The sequence below is a fragment of the Arvicanthis niloticus genome, chromosome 4 (assembly GCF_011762505.2).
Source record: "Arvicanthis niloticus isolate mArvNil1 chromosome 4, mArvNil1.pat.X, whole genome shotgun sequence".
Taxonomy (NCBI): domain Eukaryota; kingdom Metazoa; phylum Chordata; class Mammalia; order Rodentia; family Muridae; genus Arvicanthis; species Arvicanthis niloticus.
The window spans coordinates 120,944,433-120,970,985 of record NC_047661.1 but is presented as its reverse complement, the minus strand read 5'-3'; the positions used below and the strand labels follow the sequence as shown (position 1 = coordinate 120,970,985).

The following is a 26,553-nucleotide window of genomic DNA, read 5'->3' as shown; positions in this document are numbered from 1 at the left end:
GTAATCAAAATGGTATAAAAGCATAAAGGAAGAGGGGGTATAGGATAGGGGATTCTAGGGAGGGGAAATGGGAAAAGGGAATGATATCTGTACTGTAAATAAATAAAATAGCCAATTAAAAGAAAAGAAAATACCACCTGACCACAGGATATGGAGATAGAGAGATAGAGAGATAGAGAGATAGAGAGATAGAGATAGAGATATAATTTATATATATAAATATATAAGCTACTACAGTAAATATAACATGTAATTTTATGAAAATAATTATATAAGGAAACAGACTATAAAGCTCAGAAATAAAAAATTATGCCTATTTTCATTATAAATCAGCGAATAGAGAAACACAAACTAATTTCCAGACAGCATTATTATATGTTCTCTGCAATTTTATAAATTGAGACAGCAAAAGAAAAACAGGCAAAATTCCTAAGCTGGCAAGTTGCTTTATTGTCTTAATCTCTGTTCTGTTACTCAACAGAACACTTGAGAATGGGTAATGTATTGAGGAGGTGTTTTAGAGGCTAAGAGGTTTGAGGTTGAGTGAGTGACAGGTTCTGGCAAGGACACCATGAAGTTCTGGTACTTGATACAGATCAAGGACAAGCAGGAGCCTGTGAAGAAGCACTCACTCAGACTAATCCACCTTCACAGTAGCTAACTGATTCCTGCAAGAATGACTCTGGTTTTGTGGTCACTATAAACAGCACAAACATTTCCCAGCATAATTTCAAGATGGGCTTTAGAAAAAATAAGCCATATTCAAACCATACCAAAAGCTTAATGGCAAATGAGTACTGCCTAACATTGACACAAGACAGAGAGTCTTTTTCTCATACAAAATCTATCAAAGAGGTCCATGTTCTCTTGAATCTTTGGCTAAGAACTACTGTTAAACAAAAAGAAACATGAGTGATTTCTAAGATTACTCTCTGGCTATCCTTCTGAAACATATCATGTGCCATATATAATTTGCAGATTGACTGAAGGCTCAGGTGTAATGACACAAGCCTTCAGTGTCAGCCCTTGGGAGGCTGAGGCAGGCAGAGCTCCAGTACAGTCTGGTCTACTTAGCAAGACCCTGTCTCAAAGAAGAAAATTAAACTGAAGCTGAACAACCAAGGTTGCCCTGTCCGCAGCTGTGACACAGAACAAATTCCCTCACTTGAGCTTCACTTTGTGCCTCAAAGGCTTTCCTGATTCTCTTCTCTTGAGAAATTATTTTCTGATTCTGGTTCCCTTAGTGCTGAGCTATAGCTCTCCGAGAGCTTTTACCACTTTAACTTGTATTTTGAATATGATTATTTTATTCCAACTTAATCCATGAAACAAGTCTTCAAGTCCTTTGGAGGCAATGCCCATACTGACCCCATCCTACACTTGTACAGTGCACCCAGAAGGGGCACAGAACACCAAGAAGCGTGCTCCTCTTCTGTGTGGGTGAAAAAAAACAAGAGGTTTACTGGGTAGTGGAGGGTCACTCGCTATGGCAAGTGTTCTTTTTTAATCTTTTTCTTTTATTTGTTTATTTAATTACATTGATTTGGGCTTTTCATTTATTTATATTTTTTGAGACAATCTCACTACATATATGACCCAGCAGTGTAGGACAGCAAATGTTTCAGGCATTGTTTTATTTAACTTTTGCAATGGTCCTTTTAGAAAGATGCTTGCTCGCCTCATTTTACAGCTAAGAAAATTGGGAATGAGGGAGCTTAAAGTCGTGAGGGGGGATTTTCTTACCAGAATGAAAATATATGAGCTACTAAGGAGATACGTTGTATTTGTCCAGATTCACCCAAGATAAACAGGTGGGGTTCCATAGCAGTGACTCACATAGGTAGAAAGAAAAACTGTTTCTAGTGAGGACAACGTGGGAAGATTTCCCGGCCTTTATCAAGCTTGGACTGCAAGCTGGGACACGCCTGATAGTTGAAGATAGGAGTACACAGAAAAACTATGGTTTTGTTGCAACAAGCTGGTTTCCCCCTATAGTCTCAGGTGGCTCAGGGACTTCTCATTCCCAGTGTAAGCCCCGGAAGACTCTACTTACAGTTTTACAAAATAAAGCCATGAAAACAAATTTTAATTAGCAATCTTATGTCAGCATTGACATCTTATGTCAGCATGTGATATTTAGTAATAGCGTATAATACTTATTGAGTTCTTTGAGTGTCAAAGTCCTGCTTGAAGTGTTTTCCAAGGCTGTCTCATGTAGTGGCTTCCCGATTCCATAACAGTTCTGTCACAGAAAAGATGAGAGTTTCCATTCCAGACAAGAGAATGTATCTCCCTTACTCGGTATTCACTGTTAATTGCATGTATGTTTGTATGTCTGCCTGTGGTTGTGTATGTGTGAGTTCAGGTGCCAAGGCAGGCTAGAGGATTAAATTCCTGAAGCTAGGGGTACAAATGGATAGGAGTGCCTAGTGTAGGTACCGGGAACTGAACCCAGGTCCTCTGCAAGAGTAGTATGTGTTCTTAAGTGCTGAACCATGGCTGCACCTGCTTTCTTAGTACCCTTGTTCTCCATGGATTCTCAAGACATTGGATGAGAGAAGATAATCCTGGCTCCTTTCTACAGATTCAAATGTTTACCTCTTCCAGAGACAGCCTCTCATACATCTCCAGGAATAGCATTCCAACAGTTACCTTAGTCTAGGTAAGTGTCACCTAAAACTAGATATGACAAAAGACAGTTTCAAATACAAGTACAAAAGCAAGCAGGCTTCACAAAGAACCAAAGAGGGACCCAAAAAATAGAGTAGGAAAAGTCTTCATTAAGACTTTAAATTCTCAGTGAATAAATTTGATGATGAACTGGAAAATACCTATAATTCATTTTCACTTGCCTCTTTGGAAGTCAGACTGCTGGGCATAGTGAGGCTCTCCAGTAATCCAACACTTGGAAAGTGGAGGGGGATGGACCAGAAATTTAAAGACATCCTGGGCTACATAGCAAAGTTAGAGATCAGCCTGGAGTACACAAAAGCTTGTCTTTAAAAAAAAATAGAAAAAAAGGAAGGGAGAGAGGGAGGGAGAGAAGGGGGGCGAGAGGGAGGGAGAGAGGGAAGGAGAAAAAGAAACTTAAAACTGATTGACCGTTGCCTCTATACTGAGCCCTCAATGTTACGACTCTCCATGAAGCAAACTACAATTCAGAAATAAGCAACAGAGATAATACAGTCATGTGTTTAATTTAATAAAACTTAATTTCAATTTGATTTAAGTTAACAAAAGTCATGTACAAAAGCAGAGATCTCATATCTAGAATATTGTGGCAATGTGGTCCTCAGTTTTGTTGTCCACTTTTGAGTTTATATCCAACTGAAGAATGACATTGAATTTTTTCTGCCCTCAGCCTGATCAAAAACTAAAAGTGAAGTCCTGAAAGACATACACTTAAACCGAAATTCTTAAGGCAAACCTGACTAAGAAAGTCTATTATTCACCCCAATATTTAAAAGAAATGGCCTGAGATCAAATACCAAATTTTCCCGTTCTGTACAAATGAGCTTCTCCACACCTGCATTTTCTAAGGGATGGTCCACTCACTAAGACTTCCTGCTTCTCTTCATCATGAAGAATGTCTCAATTCTGGGCTCCCTAGTGGTGTGGCATAGATTCCTTATAGAAACAAGATGGCTCTATTTTGTACTTAAGTCTTATTGTGTTCCTATCTAACCCAAAGAGCAACTCTCCATGTTCTTTGGAGCCAATGCCAGCATTACTCAGTTCTGTATCAGTGAATAGCAGAGCACCGGCATGGAACACAGAACACAAAGAAACACTCATCTTTTTTTCACAGTAATAAAGAAGAATGAAAAAAAAACCAATACACATTTGTTACTGTGTTCAGAAACATATATATGTATATATATATGTGTGTGTATACACATATATATGTATATTACATTGAATATGATATATAAATATATGTGTAATTATATATTATTTATAAATGCATTTTGTTTTTTCAATTAAACGTACCCCCTTGCTACCTCTCAACATCATGGCTTCTTTTTGTTAATAATATTATATGTTATTAACATACATACATATGTTTAAATATATAATTACCTGCTTGGCCAATTTAGTGTTATTTGTACACACACACACACACACACACACACACACACACACACACACACACATATATATATATATATATATATATATATATATATATATATATATATATATAATTCGTAGGGCTGACCATTGGATATTGGGTAACTGTAGCTTGACTTTTTGCTACTTTGTGGGTTCTTTCTTCCACCCTTCTCCACCTTTCAACCCCTTAACATTAAATAGGAGAGAAAAGAGTTGGAGTGGGAAAGAGACATCATTATTGTTAGACTACCTCCTCATGATTAGGGCACCCGGGTCCTGGGGCAAGTTTGACCTTCGCTGACAAGATACCTAATTTCTTATTCTTGTTTCTTCTTTGCACATGACTATTTAACAAACCACAACCTAAGCATCCAATCAAGAACCAACAACCCACCAAAAGCAACCGCACCCCTCGGGGTCCTAACATTATACACCCTCTGAAGAGTCCCCAGGATTCCAAACATCACACACTCACAGAAACTATCAGCAGCAGGCAAAACCATGCCTCTGCTAGAGCACCAGGCAAATCATAGTCAGCTGCTGTGGACAGTCTGAAGCAGCCCCATATCCCACACCTGGGATTAAAAAGAAAACACATTCTCAAAATATTTCTGTTTTTAAAGAAACAAATATTCTCGCTACAGATGACCCTAGGAAGCACATCTTTTTTTTTTTTTCTCTTCCGTTGTTTCTGGCTTTTTAAAAGAAAGGATCTACTCCATGTGTAACACAGCAATATAAGGCCTGCATCATGTGTCATTATATTTAATCTTCACAACACTCCTTTTAAATGACCTCACTAACCTCGTTTCGAGTCAGGGAAGTTGAGGCTAAGAGAGAAGTTATACTCAGAAAAATAATCTCTCGCTAATGAGAGTATTTAAAACCTAGTAAGAAGATGTGTTGTGTTGGCAGGATGAGCCTGAACAACAAGGGAGTACAACAGTGACTCAGAGAAGATGAAAAACATTAAACTGCTCCAAGAAAGATAATGTGGGAAGAGTTTACAGGTGAGGTGCTTCAAGCCCGGGCTGGCAAAGTGGAATATTGTCAACAATTGGAGGTAGGACCATGCCAAGAAGGTGGTTTCCCGCCTAATAGCCAGTTTTTCTGGTATCCTTTGGCAGATTCAGGAACTCTTCATTCCCCACTTAAACATGAGACAGCTTACGGTTTTGCAAAATAAACTCATGCAAACAGAGCTTAATTGGCCAAACTTTATGGCAGCTCCGCACTGCCTACTTACGGGCTTAGAAACTAAAATAAAAATATTTACCATAATACCAATACCCATGTCACTTAACAACCAAGGCTTTGGGTTGAAAGGAAAGTCCCAAGAGATATCACCACTTTTATCAAATTATGCAACTATTCTGGTCTTGATTCAGGTTCCTGAGTGAAGCACACATATAAATACCCTTCTGTGCCACCACTGTCTCACTGTAGCTGTGTGAACATGGTGCCAGGTCTGAAGGTCCTTCTGTTCCTCACCCTGCATCTGCTGCAGGCTGGGAAAGGCTCCATGGTCCATCTCAACAACAATGGATACGAGGGTGTGATCATTGCAATTAACCCCAGTGTGCCAGAGAATGACAGACTCATCCCAAGCATAAAGGTAAGAAGGGTTTTCATTAACTGCGTATTTTCAGGTCAGTAATTCTGTTGCCTGTGCATCTGAGCTCACGCACACAATTACACACTCACACACACGGTTTTACCCTCCCAAGGGGCGCTTTGACTGTCTTCATCATGTCTGCATTATCTACAGTCAAGATAAGGATCTACCTAGCTGTATATTCTATTATACATTAAGATCAGTGTCCAGGCTGTTAGTAATTTAGTAACTAGGTAAGGTAACAGACTTCAGAGCAAGTGGGGCAGAGTTCTCATCCCTTATCTAATAACGGGGGTTTACACAGTCTATACAGCAAACACACGTTAGCTCCAGCAGCTTGTCCTGTTGCTCCTCCAGTTGCTCCTACATGCTCAACTTTGGAAAACCAAAAGTCCTTATCCATCTTACCTTAAAGGGAAACATACACATGCTTAAAACTGATGTGTTCTTAATTGCATTTGTTTAATAAAATGTTTTTGCAATGTGTACTTTGTCCTCAGGTCCTTGCGACATCTCCATGCAGTGCTTAGGAGCAGAAGGCTTGGTTCCTCTCTCAATGGAATGACTCGTTTGTAGGATCATAGCAGCTAGCAAGCCAAAGCAAACCAGTCTTATCTTTATTATTAGCCCTTGAATGACTCAGTGGGTTATATACACAGCTGTATATACAATGTGTAACAATGATAATTAAAGATGAGGTCGTAAATTTGTTAGGGAAAGTGAGGGTTATGGGAGGAATGGGGGAAGGGTGTAGACTCATTCATATATCAAGTTTTTTTTTAAAAAAATATATGGTTTTTTAAATAATCTGGTCATTTATTTATATACTCTACTTGGGCAATAACTCAAAATAAGACTGAAGCAATTCTGATTAACATAGAATACAATAATTACCAGACTTTAAGCTCTCTGTTAGTTTAAACAATGCAATTGTAAAAAAACAAATGATTAAATATACAACTTGCCTGCCTATAGACTTATAACCTTAATCACTTTTATACTTCACCCAGAGACTGTAGTGCAGCCCCATCTCCCATCTAACTGCCAACTGGAGGGATGGGCAGGTGATGGTCAGGGTTAGCTTTGGGCATGTGGAAATGAGTTTACAGATTGAAGCAATCCAGTCAAATGTATCCCCTGTCTTCAGTTACTCTGTGAAGACATATTTGAGGAAGAGGATCCCCGTTTGCTTCTTCTGGTTTGGGTGTAGACATTTATGCTCAGTTTGTTTTGAGATTGTTACCACAATGCACTTTTCATTTTGTCAGGAAATGGTAACTCAAGCCTCCACCTACCTGTTTGAAGCCAGCCGAGGAAGAGTTTATTTCAGGAACATAAGCATATTAGTCCCGATGACCTGGAAGTCAAAATCTGAGTACTTAGTGCCAAGACGAGAATCGTATCACAAAGTAGGTTTTCTGTCCAGCTCCTAAACTGTTTCTTGTGCCTTTTCCAAATGAATATTTACAAGGTTTGATGATTATTAATCATTGTTAGTATTATAATTTTTTGTTGTTTGTGTGTGTGTATGTGTGTGTGTGTGTGTGTACTATGTGTACACATCCACGTGTTTATGTCTGTATGTGTGTGTGTGTGATCATGCAGGAGTAACAGGTTAATATTGGGTGGTTTCCTCTATTTGCTTTTGACCTTTAACTGTTTAAGACAAGGTCTGTTACTAAGCCTGGGAGTCATCAATTTGGCTAGGCTAGCTAGAGAACAATCTGTGGTAGTCTGCCCACCTCTACCACTTCACCACTGGGGTCACAAACACACATCACCATACCAAACTTTTGAGTGGGTGTTGGGACTGAAACGCTCATTCTTGTTCATAAACAGAAAGCACTTAACCCACGGAGCCCTCTATTCAGCCCCAGCTTTTATCAGTTAAGTGAGACAGTCCTTGTTTGTAAAATCGCTTGATTCTAACACTCCTGGAATCTGACTGGGTTTGTTATTCTGCACTTTAGGCAGACGTGATCATTGCCAAACCTCATCTGAAATACGGAGATGATCCCTACACCCTTCAATATGGACAGTGTGGGGACAGAGGACAGTACATACATTTCACTCCAAACTTCCTACTCACTGATAACTTTCGTACCTATGGACCCCGAGGTAGAAATAGCTATTTTATACTTCTTATTTCCACTGGGGAAAAGCAAACCACTACCATTAATGTGGAATCTAAGACTTTAAGAAAATTAAGCCTTAACTAATACCTGTGTTTGAAATTATGATAGTTATATTCCACCTATTTGTGCATTCAAATTTATATATATAATGAGTCACTTGTAACTAGAATATTCAAATTTTTGAGCCATTAAAAATTATCAATTTCTTAGAGTTTGTAACAATTTCAACTTGGGAAATAGACAAAGCAGTTGAAAATAAAAGGAAACTGTATTCAAATATTTTAACTTCAGTTTTTTAGATGACAGTCTTCTCTCTCAGGCAGAGTCTTTGTCCATGAGTGGGCCCATCTCCGGTGGGGAGTATTTAACGAGTATAACATGGACCGGCCTTTCTACATGTCTGGAAAGAAAACTATGGAAGCAACAAGGTATCCGTGTGAATTATCTGATTCTACAACTTCTTGCCTGAGGGTCTTCAACTGTCTGTAATGGGCAGTGCAAGTGGCTGGGAGTTCAGACAGTTCATCACAATATTCAAACTGTACCATTTTGTATTAATACATATTCAATTAATTCTGGTGTCCCCACCTTGGAATGAAGATAATTCAGATATAGGGACCTAACACAGTACTCACTGGAATTTTACAAACATTGTTTACTGGTAGCAGAAAAATGAAATAGGTGAGCCCAAAGACATCAACAAATTGCAACTCGAGCCTACTGGCATTTTCAACATTATTTTACACGTTGATTTCTTCACGTGTATTTTATATTAATTCTGTATAGAAAGAAGACACGTGACACTTGTATCTTCCTTCTTTACCTTCTCTTATGCCCTTCCCCTCTCTCCATTCTATGCCTCTTCTATTATTCTTCTTTCCAAACCTTGTAGGTTTTGAAACAACTGCTTCATGAAGCCAACTAAGTCACTAGACAGCTTTGTGATAAATATATTTTACTTTGAAGTTGGTGAGAAATCATGTGTCTCATGAGTATTCGTGAGTACATTGATTTTTTTTTTTTAAGAAATAAACTTCTCGGGGAAATCTAATCAAACCCTATGTATAAACTGGTAGATATTTAAGCCTTTAAACTAAAAGTGACAGACACTTAGTATACCGAGAAAAGTATTAAGAAAAATAGAAGTTGATGTCAAGAGGCAGCCAGTCTTTGAAAGAACATCTACCTGATGAAGTAGAGTTCTAGAAAACACCTGCCCCGCCCCCACCCCCGTTCCCGCGCGGTGTGTGGTCTGCAGAGATGCCTGGACCAAAGGCTCAGCTGAGAGCAACTCTGGTCTCATTGGTCTCCGATTCCCACAAAACTCTCTCTAGGTAACTTCTGCTCCTCCCATCTGAAGTCCAAGCAATTGGCAATGCTGGGAAAAGCTCCCAGGCACCAGGTGTGGGCCTTTCATCTTTTTTTTAATCACCTAGTATTGATCCTGGCATGAACGCAAAACTAAACAAAGAATTATCAAACAATAAATGCTTTGCAAACTAAGGAGTTTCCTTAAAAACCAATCTTAAAAGAGGTATATCCCCGAGTTCCTGTAGCATGCCAGAAACTAGCATTCCATAATATGTAAATTTGGGGCTAGCCCTAAAGCTAACTCTCTTGGAAGTTATTATCTGCCATTTCATTATCCTTGAAATAGAACGATTTATGGAAGAGAACTAGCAATACAAAGTTTAAAAATGGGAAGAAGTTCCCATAGAAATGGAAACGCTTTATGATCCTTTCTCGTGTTCTTCTGCCTCTTCCCATGCCCTGCCAGGGCTTTGACAATTACCTTTATCATGAATGAAGTCCAAAGGGTTTGAATTAATTGCTTTCTATACTATAAAGTCAAAGCCGTGTGCCAGCACATATGGGAATTTAAGAGAATTTTAAGCATAATTTTGACTCACCACATTCCACCAAAAAATAATTCTTACCTTTTAGTCAAGAATTGCTAAGTAACGCTTAGTTTCTTTCATCTTTACAACATTATTATAATACAGTAAATGCTATTTTAGCTCAAAGTAACAACGATAAGGAATATGAACTAAAAATGCTGTTCTCAACTGTTGCATGTAGTTTTAAAAGCATGCTAGCACCTTGCCTAGGAGCTGCCGCGCCACCGGCCCCTCCCGGCTCCCTTTTGTTCCGACTGGCTTAGCTCTGGGATCACAACTAGCCCTAAGCCAACTTCCTTTTGAATCTGAGGATGAAAGACACACACTCAGTTCTGTTACCTTAAGTGCTAAGTACAATTTTGAGTGCAAATACCTCCTGCCTGGAAATGCGTGCCCCTTCCAAGTTATTATCTCCATCTCTCCTGCCCTGAACTAGGTAGCTCCTGTCAAACATCTTTGGCAACCCACCTATAGCGTAGGCAGAAGGCCCTAGCTGCCCTCCACCCAAAGTTCTTTCGTAGTTGCTGCATCCCTTTTCCTCCAAAGCATGGCAGAAAAGCCTCTTCTTTCCTTCCTTGTGTCTCCTTTTTTTCCCTTGGGACCCAGAAGTCCCACCTGTACCTTCCTTCCAACAATTGGCTCCCAGCTTTCTTTATTGACAAATCAAAAGCCAATAGGGGAACAAGACCTTAGTATCAGAACTTCCCCTTACACCCAACAAAGAGTATGTCTCAGTCTATGAAAGAAACACTTGCCTCACAAGCATGAGAACCTAAGAATGATGCCCAGAACTCAGGCAAAAAAAAAAAAAAAAAAAAAAAAAAAGTTGACACAGTGTTACATGCTTATGACCCCAGCACTGGGGAGGCGGAGAAAGGAAGATTGGGGGGAGGGGGGAGTTAGTCTAGTCCAATCGGTGAGCTCCAGGCCAAGGAGAGACCCTGCCTCAAAGGAGGTAATTGGAATGATTGCAGATAACAGTCAAGGTTACCCAGTGTCCTCCACATGAACACATACATACACGTATTCAAGAAGCACATAGACCAAACATATACATAAACATTAAAAATAATAATAAAAAGCTCAAAACCACTGTTCCTGTTGAAATCTGAATCGAGGATGGGTACAGCCCTGTATCTACTCTCGTCAAAATGGGGGGCTTGGTAGAGGATGGCCAACAGCAGTTGCCACAGAGATTTTAGGATGCTGATTTGACTCCTAGTACTAAAAAACATAGGAATTAAAAAACTAATAATAATGTGGAGTGAGGAAGCGGCGATGTGGCAGGGGGCTTGGCGAGCATGCGCAGGCCCTGAAGTCAATGCCTAGCACCACCAAGGTAATCCAATTCTTTTATCATAGGTGTTCCACCGACATCGTTGGCACCAAAGTGGTCCATGAGTGTCAGGGAAACAGCTGTGTGACAAGGACATGCCGTCGTGACCAGAGGACAGGGCTGTATGAACCCAAATGTATATTTATCCCCGAAAAATTTCAGACTGCCAGGGCCTCCATAATGTTCATGCAAAACCTCAGTTCTGTAAGTACTTTCTATTTCTTTCCTTGATGCCACTACAAACGTGCAAAATGGATGGAAAAGTATCTACATATAAACAGGGTTGTCGGGAGACAAATCCTGTTCAGGATGCACATAATAACTAACTCTGTATTTGAAAAGGGGAAAAAAAAAGATGATCCCTTATAAATTATTATAATATCATGTTTTAATTGATTTTTTTTCAGGTGGTTGAATTTTGCACAGAAAAAAACCACAATACAGAAGCCCCAAACCTACAAAACAAAATGTGCAATCACAGAAGCACATGGGACGTAATCAAGAAGTCTGCTGACTTTCAGAATACCAGTCCCATGACAGGAACAGAAGCTCCTCCTCCGCCTACATTTTCATTGCTCAAAACCAGACAGCGAGTGGTCTGCTTAGTGCTGGATAAATCCGGAAGCATGAGCTCAGTAAGACACTATATGATGGATTTCTTAAATTGAATATTTAAGCTAAATATAGAATTATAATTTATTCTGTTAGTTATATATATAAACTATATATATTTTATATATATTCATGATTATATATATATATATATATATATATATATATATATATCTGAAAAATCTACCCAACAATTTTATGTAAATAAGTACCTAGAATAAGTTTGAAAAACCAAGTTATTGAGCCTGGCAGTGGTGGTACATGCCTTTAATCTCAGGACTTGAAAGGTAGAGGCAGGTTCATCCCTGAGTTAGAAGCTAGCCTATAGTCTACAGAATAAGTTCCAAGACAGTGAAGGCTACACAGAGAAACCCTGTCTCAAAAAAAAATTGTTATTATTTTTATTGGATTAAAGAACATTTTTACTCCTTTCAGTTCTTGCTAGAAAAAAAGTACAACAAAAGGAAAAAAATTTACAATTTCAGCATTCAGTATTTTATTTGTTTTATTTATATTACTGCATTTGCTTTTCCTCTACAAAACTGTTATATTTAGATGTTTTGTAATCAAACTTTTAAAGAATATACCATAAGCACTCCTCACCAAAAAGAAAAAGAAAAAATTATTTCATGAAAAAAAAAAATTGTGTGTGTATGTGTGTGCGTGCGCACCGTGGGGGGGGGGGATTGAACCCAGAGCTTTGTAAATGCTAGGCATGCATTCTGACACTAATTTTTTTTTGTCTGTTGGTTTTTTGAGACCCAATCATGATATGGAGCCATAGGTGGCCCGGTGTTCGCAGTGTCACCCAGAAAGGTCTCAATCTTGTGTCCTTCCATCTGTCTCAGGCCCACAGGTGCTTGGATTGCAGGCACGTGGGCCCATCTCCATGACATAAATTATAAAATACTTGTCACAATTTCCTATATGTACGTAGTATATATATATATTTTAGTATATAAAACCCCAATGCCCTGTCTTACCACTTCTCGCTCCAACTTAGCAGTTATACCTACGACTCTGAAGGGTATTGTAGTAATGACTCGCTGAATATAGAAAGCACAGGCTATTCATTAGTGGCTACCTGTCGAGAAAGGTGAATCCCCTTCCCTGGCAGCCATGAACTGCCCAGACCTCCTCCTGCCCTCCCACGTCCACACAGGAATGGTGATATTGACTGTGTGCAGGTAACCAGAGCTGAGTTCCGAGTGCAGTGACCATGTCATGTCCAGAAGAGGGCGTCTCACATCTGCAGCTCTAATGCTCTTTCCCCCTCCTCTCCTGCCCTGTTTCCTGGACTGGGGAAAAGACAGAATATAGTGTCTCATTTATTCTCAGCTCTTTGACCAGTTAAGAGTCTGAATTAACCACTTCCCACTGCAAAAAGAAGCTTCTGTGAATGCCCCAGAAACTAAGACCCCGAGGCACCACTAATATATGGGTATAAACATATTTAGAAAGCAAAATGTAAGTATTTGATAACATGGACACTTGGCAATTCCCAGGGCTTGTGACCATTATTGCAGTGTGGGGCATAAATTCTCTCTTGCAGAGAGGGTCTCATATCCGATCAGAAAGCAGTTGATTACACCATAGCAGTGTTGTGACAATTACACCAGCGGACACACTTTGTTCTGCAAGTAGGCATTGTAGCACCCAGGGTCCGCCATCTATGGCTTTTTATTTCCAGGGCCCCATATAGCTCCTTCTGGCAGCATGAAAGCTGTCCATCAGGGAAGATGACTCTTGCTTATCTCCGGCTTGATTTCTCCGTTTTCACAGCCTAAGAGTGTTGCCTTATTATCTAGTTCTGGTATGGGGAGCAACCAACAGTAATGATAGTATTCTATATTGTTTGGGGGACCTTTGGGGCCTCCTTGGTCAGCAGCTCATAAGGAAGTGTCCCACATTTGTCACTGAAGTTATTGTTTAATAACATGGGTTTTCTGGAAGCACCAATAGCCCATCAAGAGCATAGGAACAATCTTTAATGGTTATATTATATAAACAATGTTCCATAGGCTTCTCAAATAATTCTTTATTAACAGATATTTTGGAGATATTCACCGTGTTACTTTGTAAAAATATATTCCAATGGGCATCTTTCTATGCACTTTAAAGATAATTTCCTCAGCTGAAACTTCCAAATAGATAATGGTTGGATAATACCGCATAAACTTTGAAGGCTTCACAACTATGACAATTAACATTTAAACATGTTAAACTTTTTAATAAGATGCAAGAGTTAGGGTTTTTTTAATGTCCGTTAATTATTAGCCCATGGATGACTTTGTCGTTTATTAATCTGTCAAGGTTTGAAGAGACTGTGCTGCTGCTCATACGTCTTTCCCTTACAGGAAGACCGTCTTATTCGAATGAATCAAGCAGCAGAACTGTACTTAACTCAAATTGTCGAAAAGAAATCTCTGGTGGGATTAGTTACCTTTGACAGCACTGCCCAAATCCAAAATTACCTAATAAAAATATCTAATAGTAGCGACTGCCAAAAGATCGCCGCAAACCTCCCTCAACAGGCTTCTGGTGGAACTTCAATCTGCAGCGGACTTGAAGCAGGATTTCGGGTAATCTTTTAAATTTAATGTAACTTGCTGTTTGCTTACTGGTTTCCACCCTATCTGTCTACCTTTGAACAGGGTCATGAATTCAGCGTTCACTCATTTAATAACATTCTGATCTGAATGAGACAAGGCATTTCTGAAAGAAAAACAGGTAGCTTCACCAACTGTTATTTACAGCCACACCCTCTCTGAGATGCTAAGCGGCACTGGGGAGTGGAGAGGGCAAACTCTCCTTGGGCAAATGGTTATCAAAGCCTCGTGGACAAGCTACCCATTTCTCTGGGATCTCAACGATAGATACCATTTGTGCAGGCAGAAGATGATGCCACTGAACGGATAGAAAGACGTTTGTAACAACTATACAGCATGGATAAAAGTCGTAGCACACTAATTTAAATTGAAGGCAGCTCCAGAAGCAACAATCAACAAGCACATGTGCACATACAATGAAATCATGATGGTGGACCTGAAAACGCAGGCTTCCTTTTGAGCAGTGTACTAAGAGGTTACAGCATCCGTCTGGTTCTCTCCCACCCCAAGTCAGCCTCCACTTTAGTGTATTTACGGTCATGTTTTGAAGCAGTGAAACGGAAGACCATTTCTGTTGCTCATCCTCCCTTTGTGGAAGTCATCATAGTGTTCACCACATTTAACTGTGGCAATTATATAAGTAAATCTTCACAAAGGTTTGCTGTTTTGAAAATAATTATCGTATGTCTATTCAGTTCTTAAATGTGGGTAAAATAAGTAGCTTTCACTTGATGAAATCTTATCAAGACATAAATGTACTGCTTTCAAAGTCATTAAAATGTAGCTGTATGTTGGCTGTACAGTACATTACTGTCTGTGCTAAACACTGTAGGTGCATGATCTTATATCCTTATGCTTTTAGGAGTTAGGTAACATTATTAAAGCCATTCTGCAGCACAAAATGAGGGTGAAGTTTGGAATAATGAAATGTATCCATCATAAGACAGGTGCCAAATCTAGGATTACCTTATCTCTACCGTCTATAAACTTGATCATTACACTAGCAGTCTGTAATTGGTGTGGTGTGTGTGTGTGTGTGTGTGTGTGTGTGTGTGTGTGTGTGTGTGTGTGTGAATCTCAGGAAAGACTAAACATAAATTAGAAAACAGGATTTCTTCTCAAGGTACCTAAAACCAAGGTATCTAGCACCAAGATTCTTAACAAATACTCTTGGTAGAAGTCAGAAAAATATGACTTAGAACTGAAAATATATCAACTTCTTCCTTAATGATAAGCCAAAGATGTTTTATTTGGGGGAAATCATAAAATTCTTTAGTAGTAACAAAACAAAATACATGGAAAAGTCACATATCAAATAATTCAGTCTTGCTTGTCCAACTTTGCTATTCACTTTTCAAATGCTATGAGTCTGAAGCCGTCTGCAACTGTCTGGAAGTCTTGCATCTTCATCAAGTGTTCTGTGGGGAGATAATAACAGCAGCTATTTGCGTTCATTTTAATTTTTATTCATTTAGTAGCTACTATCTGCCAGAAACCATTATTGGAGATTTGTTCTTCCTCAACTGAGTAGCCAAAGCATGTATATCTGGAGGTTTAAAAGCACTGAGAAGTCTAGAGTTTACTCATTTCCGTGTATCAACTCAGCTAAGAAAGAGAATATAAAAACGTGTGTTCTTAAGTTTGTTCAGAAGTGTCAGAGTGTAATTAACATCCTGCTCTTCGCAGGCAATTACCAGCAGTGGCCAGAGTACTTCCGGTTCGGAGATCGTCTTGCTGACCGATGGGGAAGATAGCGCAATAAGCTCATGCTTTGAGGCGGTCAAACGCAGCGGTGCCGTCATCCACACCATCGCCCTGGGGCCTTCTGCTGCCCGAGAACTGGAGACCCTGTCGGACATGACAGGTACAACTTCGGAACAGAGTTTGGACACATGTTCGTCAAGTGGGAAGCTTTTTAACGCTTCCCTGTCTTAACGTTAATTTTTCTCTCTTCCTTGACCTTCAAGTTCAGTTCCCTCCTTTCTCCACTTCTTCACGTGACACCGTCTTAAATTATTCAATACCTGCCGCTATCATTCGTCCTTCACCCACCTTCTCTTCATCACACTTAAACAGAAGCTTCTGTCCAAAGTGTCAGCTCAATCCCCAAATATCATTCAACCCCGCAGTAAAGATTTAGACGTCTCATTTTTAGGTGTGGAAGTGGAAATCTGGATACTACAAATAATTTTCTCAAGACTACAATTAAAACCCTGGTCACGAGCTCAGGACTTCCCACCAGCCCACTCTGTTCCCACCACCTCACGAGATCTGAATTTATAATATTTCTATATATTCTCTTCCTGTCGAGTCTTCCCAACACACCCTTACCCAGCACTCACAAGCCCCTGCCTGAGTTATTTCCAGGATCTTCCAGTTGGCCTTTCTGACATTTATTAGTTTAGTTAACATGCACTGGTTGGTGTGGTTTTGGCAGTCATTTGTCTAAGTCCTGTCCTTTGTGATCAAGTCTTTCCTAAGTCTTCACACCCAAAAATCTTCTCTCACTCGCATCATTTATTTTCTGCATTTCGCCCATGTCGATTCTGTTATAAACTGCCATCCGCTAATAGTCTAGGTGCGTTTTGATCCCACTAGGAAATCAGCACCTGCTTCGTACACACAAAGCAATCTTAAGTCTCACCTTTTATAGACCCACTGGGTACTTAGGCCAGTTTTACTATCACAGTTACATTTGCTGATTCGCATAAAATAATGAAATTTGCCTTGTTCTTACATTTTCCATTTATCTTTAACTTACCTATTTTGAATAAGATTTTTTAATTAATATAGGTTTATAGTAAGTTCAGAGATACTCTGAATGTCCACAAGATTCTTAGAAACCCATCTTTTGCAGAGCTTAAAAAGAAATGTTAACTCTAAACTGGTGAGACAACTTAGTAAGTAAAGGTGCTTACCTTCAAGTTCACAGCCTGAGTTCAACTCCTAAACCAACATAGAGGCATGTGTGCACACACGCATGTGTACACACACACACACACATGCACACGCACACACACACACGCACAGGCACACACATACAAATATAATTTTTATGTAATAAATAAGAAATATCAAGTGGACTTTAAATCTCTGATGGCACATTTGATTTTCCCATTTGAAACTTCCCTTTAGGAGGGCGTCGCTTTTATGCCGGCAATGGCACCAGCCTGATTGATGCTTTCAGTGGGATTTCCTCCACAAGTGGCAGCATCTCTCAGCAGGCTCTGCAGGTCAGTATGTGGAGAGAATACTTTGCAATATTTCTTCACAGTTGCAATAAATTCCTACTTCTTTCTCTAATAAATCATTCTTTTGCCAAAAGAAAATCCCATTATGAAAAACACCATTAGTGAATTTTCTTTTATATGGCATATAAAAGGTGCCTTTACCTTTCCTCTTGCATTCTTCTATTAGTTTGACATGGTGTGTGTGTGTGTGTGTGTGTGTGTGTGTGTGTGTGTGTGTGTGTGTGTGGTATGTGAGAGACAGACAGAGAGAGAGAGAAAGGGAGGGAGGGAGGGAGGGAAGAGAGAGAGGAGAGAGATTGGTGGATTGGTGGTTTGAAGAATTTTTTAAATCTTCATCATTGCAATTGAATCTTAAATATGAATTTTAAATTACCGTGAACTTCTTGAAGTCTAAACTTCCATTACTTAAAATAACAGATGGGTTTTATGTGTTTACTTTTTTATTTCCGTTACAGTTGGAGAGCAAAGCCTTCAATGTCAGAGCAGGGACATGGATAAACGGGACAGTGCCCGTGGACAGCACCATTGGCAACGACACATTCTTTGTTATCACCTGGACAGAACAAAAGCCAGAAATTATTCTTCGAGATCCAAAAAGAAAAAAATATACAGCCTCAGATTTCCAAGATGATAAACTAAGCATCCGGTCTGCTCGACTTGAAATACCGGGCACTGCCGAGGTATGTTCTTTTCACAGTGTTTTATTAATCCATCCTTGTGCTTTAAAAAAAAAAAAAATAAAGACATGTTACATTATCAGTATTTAAAAACAATGACAAAATATTTTTCATTAAAAATTAAGTCTAATATCTAAGCATTCAAATCTATATTATCTATTGGTTTTTAACAATCACCTATTAAGATCATTATTGAGGTTAGGAATGTCTCTGCTGTTAGCAGGGCACTTGCTTACCACGCGTGAGGCCTGGGTTCCATAGTCAGCACCCCAAATTTTGTAATTTTGTTTATTTTCCCAAGTAATTGTACATCCCAAGTAGCAGGAAAACATTAGCAAAGCTCTTAAAGAGTATTTTTTTCAGACAGGTACTTGGACTTACAGCCTTAAGAGTACCAAGTCTCAGTTGCTAACGGTGACAGTGACCACTCGAGCAAGAAGTCCCACCACACAACCACTCATGGCTATTGCTCACATGAGTCAGAGCACAGCCCAGTACCCTAGCCGGATGATTGTGTACGCACGGGTCAGCCAGGGGTTTTTGCCTGTTCTGGGAGCCAATGTCACAGCCGTCATAGAAGCTGAAGGTGGACATCAAGTCACCCTGGAGCTCTGGGACAATGGGGCAGGTACTGCAAGCCTGTGTCGACACCATGAATTTAAATTCTTCTGTAGGATTATATAACTTAGGAGTCAACACTTTTTTAAAAAATACTTACGAGCCTATTTGAGTAATGTCTTTAAAACTTTTTTACTTGGTTATCTTGACAAAACAAGCCTAGACAAAAGCACTATTTTGGTTAAAGTTCCTTATCAATTTCATGTTTCCCATGGAACTTGAGAATACGGTTTTTCCATTTTCACTAATGTTAGGACTTTGCATGTGCTTTTTGTGTCTAGTTGTATTTTCTTTGTTCTGGTAAGCTTCTTTTTTTTAATATTCATTGTATTAACTGTCATACTTACAGGCTTTCCATACGCATGTATTACAGATTTAACCACACCCCCTTCTCTACCTCCTTTCCCCTCTCTCCCTCTCCCTCTCTCCTCTCCCCCCACTCCCACCAATGCCCTTCATCATCCTGATCTCACTTCTACCTTCAGATATAATTTTATTTATCTATATAAATTTCAATCGCTACACATGAGAGAAAGATACGTGGCTTTAATGCTAGGTTCTGTATTCCAATCCACCAGTGCACAGGGATGCTCTTACAGCAGTGCCGTGCTACTTTGTTACTGTGGTGCTTTCGTATAACTTGCAGGCAGGGTGATGTCACCAGCATTGTTTGCTTTGTTCAGAATTGATTTGGCTACTCTGGGGCTTTTGTGTTCCCATGTGGGTTATACTTTTTTTTTTTTTTCTATTCCTGTGAAGAATGCCATTAAAGCTTTTATTGGGACTGAATGAATCTGCAGATCTCTCTGGGCTGTGCGGCCATTTTCACAAGTCCTGCTGATGTAAGCATGGAAGGCCTTCCCACCATGTGGTGTCCTTTTCCATTTCCTTCTTCAGTGATTTAAATTTTTCACTGAAGACGTCTTTCACGTCCTGGATTAAGGCTACTCCTGGGTAATTTTTAAGGTGTTATAAGGTTTAAGGTGTTGTTTTCCTGGTTTCTTTCTCAGCATGCTCATTATTGGTGTATAGGAAGCTACTGGCTTTTTGATCAGTAATGATCTCACGTCAGATAAGCTTCATTGGTTACAATACTGTCATCTCACAGAAGTTGGCTACTAAATATTTTTTTACATTGGTTTTATATATATTGCTTCTTTGCTGAATGTCTTTGTTCTGGGAGTTTTTTAGATAAGTTTCTATTGTGAAATAAAAATAACGGCTAATGTTAATTAAATGTCTACTGCAAATTATATTTTCTAAAACAACAGCATTAGCACGTAGTCAGGCTTTGTATCGAAACAGTATGACCTTGTGTTTAAACTATGCTACATACTCTGACAAACTTATCACCAACGCGCACAAGCAGCGTCAGTTTTCGTTTTAACTTACCATGTGACTAATTACTATGCTTCATTACCAAGGTGCTGATACTGTTAAAGATGACGGCATCTACACAAGATATTTTACAGATTATCTTGGAAATGGTAGATACAGCTTAAAAGTGCACGTCCAGGCAAGGAAGAACAAAGCAAGACTAAGCTTAAGACAAAAGAACAAGTCTTTATATATACCTGGCTATGTTGAAAATGGTAAGTGGTATTAAAACAAATACGTACTACCTGCAGATGGATGGATGGATGGATGGATGGATGGATGGATGGATGGACAGATGGATGGACAGAGACAGATATTGATATATATTAAACACTGAATAGAAAAACATACATGGAAAACCCAAATATATAATTATAAAGTCATCCTTGTGACTTAAAACATTATTCATGTCAGTGGACCCAGCATAGATGACATTTCCACATATTTTGTTAACATCTTTCTCAGTTTGTTTCATTTCCAATGAGAAACACATCTGCTGACCTCGTGGAACAAACCCTGTGGTAAACGCTAAAGCTGAGTGAAACATAACTACCGTTGCCACAGAACTCAGTGAAGGTGGTGGGTAACACGGGGTTGGAGATTAGTTTTAACTTACCACATTTCAAAATGATAGTTAAGCAAGCTTTTCTCTCCCTTACTATTTTAGCACTTACCTTTATACGCATTGGTGCTTTGATTGTGTGTATTTCTGAAGTACTCAGATGCCCTACAAGTGGAGCTACAAATAGGGGTGAGCTGCCATGTGTGTGTGCTGGGTACCGAACCCGGGTCCTCTGGAAGAACGGCCAGTGCTCTTAACCACTGAGCCAACTATCCAGTCCTTTCTTCCATTTTTCAGTGTCTGCTAGCAATCTACCTGAGCCCAGAACAGATGTAAGGTCAGCATGAGATAACGAACAGACAATATGAGAGTCACAAATATCTGGGGTGTTTTTGTTTTTTGTTTTTTTTAATAGGTAAAATTATACTGAATCCACCCAGACCGGAAGTCCCAGAAGAAGCCACAGAAGCTACAGTGGAAGACTTCAGCAGAGTAACCTCTGGAGGGTCGTTTACTGTGTCTGGAGCGCCCCCTGATGGCTACCACGCTCACGTGTTCCCACCCAGTAAAGTCACAGACCTGGAGGCTGAGTTTACAGGTGATCATATTCAACTTACATGGACGGCCCCTGGCGAGGTCCTCGATAAAGGAAGAGGTAAGTTTGATGGTGAATTTTAAAATTTCTAAATGAAATCGCATTGGCCTTTATTCCTAAAGTTTTTCCAATGTCTCAGTTATAAATAATATTTATGGAGTGTCTACTATAGGCCATTATTCATTATTTTTAAATGTAAAAACTGAATTACTTTAAAACAAACACTAGCAGCTTTCTGGCACAGTCTTTGCTTCCTAAAAAAAATTTTCTAAGTCTTTCTATGGTTATGTAAATTCTATTCGTTGATTGTTGAGTTTTCAAATACAATCACGTTTCTAAGAGTTGCTTTAGCTAAGCCCCGAGCAGGGATGTGGATTGGCTCAAAAAGAAAAGCTTCTCATCACACATCTAAAACATTTTCACATTTCCAGAAAACATAAAAAACAAACCCACGTGGATACGATGTAGCTCAGAGGTAGAGAGCTCGCCTAGCATGCAGAAGCCCTGAGTTTGAGTCTCAGTGCCACATATAGGTAATAAATAAACTAACAACCGTATAAAAAAATTAAATCCACACCAAAAGAGGACATTAGATGTTTTTCTCTCACATTTCAAAACATAAGAAGATATTTTCATATCAATATCAATGACTGAAGTAAATTACTAGTCAGTATCAGCGTGTTAGTCAACACTTGTATACGACTCCTCCTTTCCCTTCCTGATAAAATAATAGTTTTTTAAAAAAGAGTTTCAGACAGTCACTAACTACTACTTACTACTTATTAGTAGCGCTAAACACTCATGCACCTATCATTTATAATTCTCAAAATCGGAATAGTGGACATTCCAAGAGTGGGTTTAAAAAACTAAATATGCTATATATTTTAAAACTGAAGCTGGAGGAGGGTCTAGGGAGGAAGAGTGCTTGCTGCTGTACCTAAGGTTGGACCTCATACAAACTGGGCTTCCAGGGGCATACCTGCAACCCCACACTGAGTTAGGGAGCAAAGACAGGCACCTGAGAGAGGGTTGTCACTGCCCAGGTATAATACCTGGAATAGCTGGTTCTGGTTGCAAATGTTTTAATTCCAACCAGAAACTTAAAATAAGAAACAGCACCAAGTTCTTGCAATTCAAGCCAAAGATTTTTTTTCTTTAAGACTGTTTCTTGTAATATGGAAACCAGTGGAGTAAGATAAGCAAAGTCAGCCTCTGGCCTTCACATACACACACTGAAACAGGAGATGAGATACATTAAAGAATGACAGAGGGGCTTTAGAGATGGCTCGACAGGCAAGAGCACTGGTTGTCCTTCCAGAGGACCCAGGTTCAATTCCCAGCACCCACAAGGCAGCTCCCAATCATCTGGTACTCCATTCCCAAGGGACTCTCCTCTGACCTCCTTTACACTGGACACGTACATGGTGCTCAAATATACATATGTGCAGGCAAAACACCCACACACGTAATAAAAGAAAGTATTAGAATAAATTCTAAAAAAAAAAAAAAAAAAGTAGAGTAGAATTAAGGGCTGGTGGAGGTCCGACTAGTCCTGAGCATGTTTAGTTAGTGTTCATCCGGCTTCCGTGACCTTTGACTCCTCCTCATCTGCCCTCCTCCCAGGTCTGTCTCTGAGTGCTCCCCCACTGCTCCTACCTTCAACCTGATAAAAAAAAAATCACAAAAGACATTTATGGTCTTTACTGCACATGAACATTATGTGTTCCCTGTTCTAATCTAAAACTGAATTTCGCTCATTTTTTTCTAAGTGGAAATCTGAATTCTGGATGGAAGGCTGGCCGTGTATCATTAGTTAGGGTTTCATTGTTGTGAAGAGATACTATGACCACAGCAACTCTTATAAAGGACAACATTTAATTTTGGCTGGCTTACGGCTTCAGAGGTTCAGTCCATTATCATAGCAAGAAGCATGGCGGCTTGCAGGCAGACATGAGTTCAGGAGGAGCCAAGAGTTCTATATCTTGATCCAAAAGCAATTATGAGAGACTCTCTCCCTCACTGAGTGGAACACAGACATAGGACCTCAAAGCTCACTCCTACAGTGATACACTTCCTCCAACAAGGTCACAATTCCAATAAGGCCACACCTCTTAATAGTGCTATTTCCCACGAGCCAACCATATTCAAACCACCATGTTCCACTCACTGGCCCTACAGGCTTGTTCAAACACTTGAGTCTATGGGGCCATACCTAGTCATAGCATAATGCAAAATATATTTTGTCCAACTTCAAAAGTCCCCATAGTCTATAGCAGTTTCAACAATGTTAAAAGTCCAAGGTTCAAAGTTTCTTTAAATTCTTGCAATCACTTACCTGTAATCCCCAATAAAATCAAAATCAAAAGGCAGATCACATACTTCCAACATCACAGGATACATATTAGCATTCCAAAATGTCATAGTCAGGAAACACTGAACCCAAGCAAGACCAGAAGCCAGCTGAGCAAACTCCAAACTTTGCATCTCCATGCCTGATGTCAAAGCAGTCTTCAGATCTCAACTCCTTTCATCTTTGTTGACTGCAACACAATTCTTTCTCTTGGGCTCGTTCCACTCCCTGATAGCCGCTTTCCTCAGCAGGTATCCCGTGAATCCAGCATCTCTAACATCATGGTGTCTCCATGGCAACTTCACCTTCACAGATTCCTGTTCCAATGTCTGGGATCCATGATTTTCCAGGATCCTCCAAAGGGCTTCTTCTGCTCTGTCCTCCCTCTGTAGCACTCTAGGCTCTAGTTGACTCCACTCCACTGCTGCTGTTGTTCTTGGTGGTCGTTCCATGTTACTGGCATCTCCAGTATGCTGGGGTCTTCCTGGGAAACTGGGCTTCACCAATAGTCTCTCATAGGCTCTCTTCATGGTGCCAAGCCTCAACTGCTTTGCATGACCCCTTCAGTCCTAAGATGTCAACTGCAACTGAGGCTGCACCTTTACCAATGGCCTTTCCTGGCCTCTCACAGTGCCAAGCCTCAGCTGCTCTTCATGATCCCTTCATGCCTTCAAAATCTTCATGCCTTCAAAATGGGTGACTCTCACACATTACCAAGTCTGGCTGCCAGTGAGATGTCTATCTCTGGAACACAACTTCTTTGTGCTCTCAGAAAATACTTCCTACAGTTCAAATAACCCTCAACACCACTGTCTTCCATGCTTCTACTAAAATGGCCCAGTAAGCCCCACTTAAAGCTTGCCACTGTTTTCTACAGTTCCAAAACCCACATTCCTCCAAACTAAAGCATGGTCAGGCCTATCATAGCAATTCCCCACTCTTGGTACCAATTTCTGTCTTAGTTAGGATTTCATTGTTTGAAGAGACACCATGACCAAAGCAACCCTTACAAAGAACAACATTTAATTGGGGCTGGCTTACAGCTTCAGAAGTTCAGTCCATTATCATGAAGGGAAACATGGCAGCTTACAGGCAGACATGGTACTGGAGGAGCCAAGAGTTCTACATCTTGATTTACATTTAAATGGGGCTGGCTTACAGGTTCAGAGGTTCAGTCCATTATCATCAAGGAGCATGGCAGCATCCAGGCAGGCATGGCACTGTAAGTCCTAAGAGTTCTGTGTCTTGTTCCAAAGGCAATCAAGAGAAGATGTAATCTCTCAGGCAGCTAGGACGAGGGTCTCAAAGCTCAACCCCCACAGTGACACACTTCCTCCAAGAAGGCCACGCCTACTCCAAGAAGGCCACATCTCCCAATAGTGCCATTTCCTAAGGGATAAACCTATTCAAACGACCACATTTATGATACTGAGTTAAGCTTTTATGTGATTTTGAAACTGGACATTTTGTTTTTCAGTAACTGTTCATACACTGTTTTTGAACTCAGTGAGATGGGATAACCAAACACAAATGGTACCTGGGCTCTCAGTCTAAAGCTCACATGCCCTGCTCCGAACGCCACACAGGCGCAGTGCAGAGGCAGAGAACCATCCTCAGGACGCTAATGAACATGAAGTCTCTCTCTTCCAGCACATAGATACGTCATCAGGATGAGCCAGCATCCTCCGGATCGCCAAGGAAATTTTAACGACGCTACTTTAGTGAATACTTCCCGTCTGATACCTAAAGAGGCTGGCTCAAAAGAAACATTTAAGTTCAAACCAGAAACTTTTAAAATAGGAAATGGCACCCAGCTCTACATTGCAATTCAGGCCAACAATGACGCTGGTCTCACCTCCGAGGTCTCCAACGTCGCACAGGCTGTCAAGTTTATTCCTCCAGAAAGTGGTATCTCTGCACTCAGTCCTGATATTTCTGCAATGTGTCTGACAATCTGGGGGTTAACTGTGATTTTTAACTCTATTTTAAACTAGAAAATATACTAGCACTAAAATCTAATCTTGTACATAGTTGCTAAGTGTTTCTTTAGAATGAGCTTACTAAACTCAATGTCTGCCTGTCAACAACTGTAACATAGAAGTTCATAATCAGAGCTGGGAATTCCCTGAGTCAACTAACACCAATTCGTTTGCTATATGTAAATCAAGATTAACATTTTCTTGTTTGGTTTCTTAATTGTTCCATTTACTATGGAAATAAGGTATCCATTCCTTTTTCACGGTGTGATGCAAATTCACTTTGTATATTAACAAAATATTCAAATAAGTCAACTGAAAGGAATTATGTGTATATAACAGCGAACGATTTTATAGTTGAATTATTTGTAAGATAATTAATAAAGAATACTTACTGCTTATACAACTGAAATCAAAAGGGACTATGAAGGTAATTTATAAAGAAAAATGGTCAAAAGCAGTCATAAAGTCATACGTCTCTTGTCGTTGACTGAAGTTGTTTTATCAGCACTCAGCACGAAACGACTAGCAAAAATGCCTTTCCCTATGAACTGCAGACATCACAATGATAGTCTGTTTCTGTCCTGGGACCACTGTTTGATCTTAAGAGAATCACCAAGACGTGGAATTAAAATTGGGATTTTTTTTTTCCACTGTTGTAGTCCTTGCATCTAGAGCAAAACTTGATATGTCGTAGGTATTCAATAAATGTCTGTTAAATAATCAATACTTTTTATACTCTCAAAGAAAAAACAAATGCCACCAATCACATCAACAATAACCCTTCGAGCAAATATGGAAACAAAACATGGGACAGAAACTGAAGGAG

At 39.7% G+C, this 26,553-nt stretch overlaps 1 protein-coding gene and 1 long non-coding RNA gene across 2 annotated transcripts; one reads left to right on the top strand and one right to left on the bottom strand.

The window, feature by feature from the left end:
- The first annotated feature begins 5,560 nt into the window (after window positions 1–5,560).
- On the top strand, window positions 5,561–26,473 carry LOC117707078 (calcium-activated chloride channel regulator 3A-1-like). Its single transcript, XM_034500426.2, has 14 exons — window positions 5,561–5,728; window positions 6,997–7,137; window positions 7,699–7,846; window positions 8,183–8,291; window positions 11,124–11,301; window positions 11,505–11,732; window positions 14,067–14,291; window positions 16,005–16,182; window positions 17,454–17,551; window positions 18,025–18,249; window positions 18,610–18,874; window positions 20,289–20,456; window positions 21,219–21,458; window positions 25,399–26,473. Exons 1-14 carry the CDS (start codon window positions 5,570–5,572, stop codon window positions 25,740–25,742), a joined length of 2,706 nt encoding a protein of 901 aa, XP_034356317.1. The 5' UTR covers window positions 5,561–5,569; the 3' UTR covers window positions 25,743–26,473.
- LOC143442150 (uncharacterized) lies at window positions 15,547–18,126 on the bottom strand. Its single transcript, XR_013110162.1, has 3 exons — window positions 17,943–18,126; window positions 16,013–16,166; window positions 15,547–15,736 (listed from the first exon to the last, which is right to left on the bottom strand). It is a non-coding gene; the product is annotated as an uncharacterized LOC143442150 (long non-coding RNA).
- Window positions 26,474–26,553: the final 80 nt, after the last annotated feature.

Bases quoted from the DNA above. Each gene is read 5' to 3' on its own strand.
- LOC117707078 (XM_034500426.2), top strand. From the start codon at position 5,570: ATGGTGCCAGGTCTGAAGGTCCTTCTGTTCCTCACCCTGCATCTGCTG. The intron at 8,292-11,123 runs GTATCCGTGTGA...CTTTTATCATAG, and splicing joins AAAACTATGGAAGCAACAAG to GTGTTCCACCGACATCGTTG. The intron at 21,459-25,398 runs GTAAGTTTGATG...TCTCTCTTCCAG, and splicing joins GGTCCTCGATAAAGGAAGAG to CACATAGATACGTCATCAGG.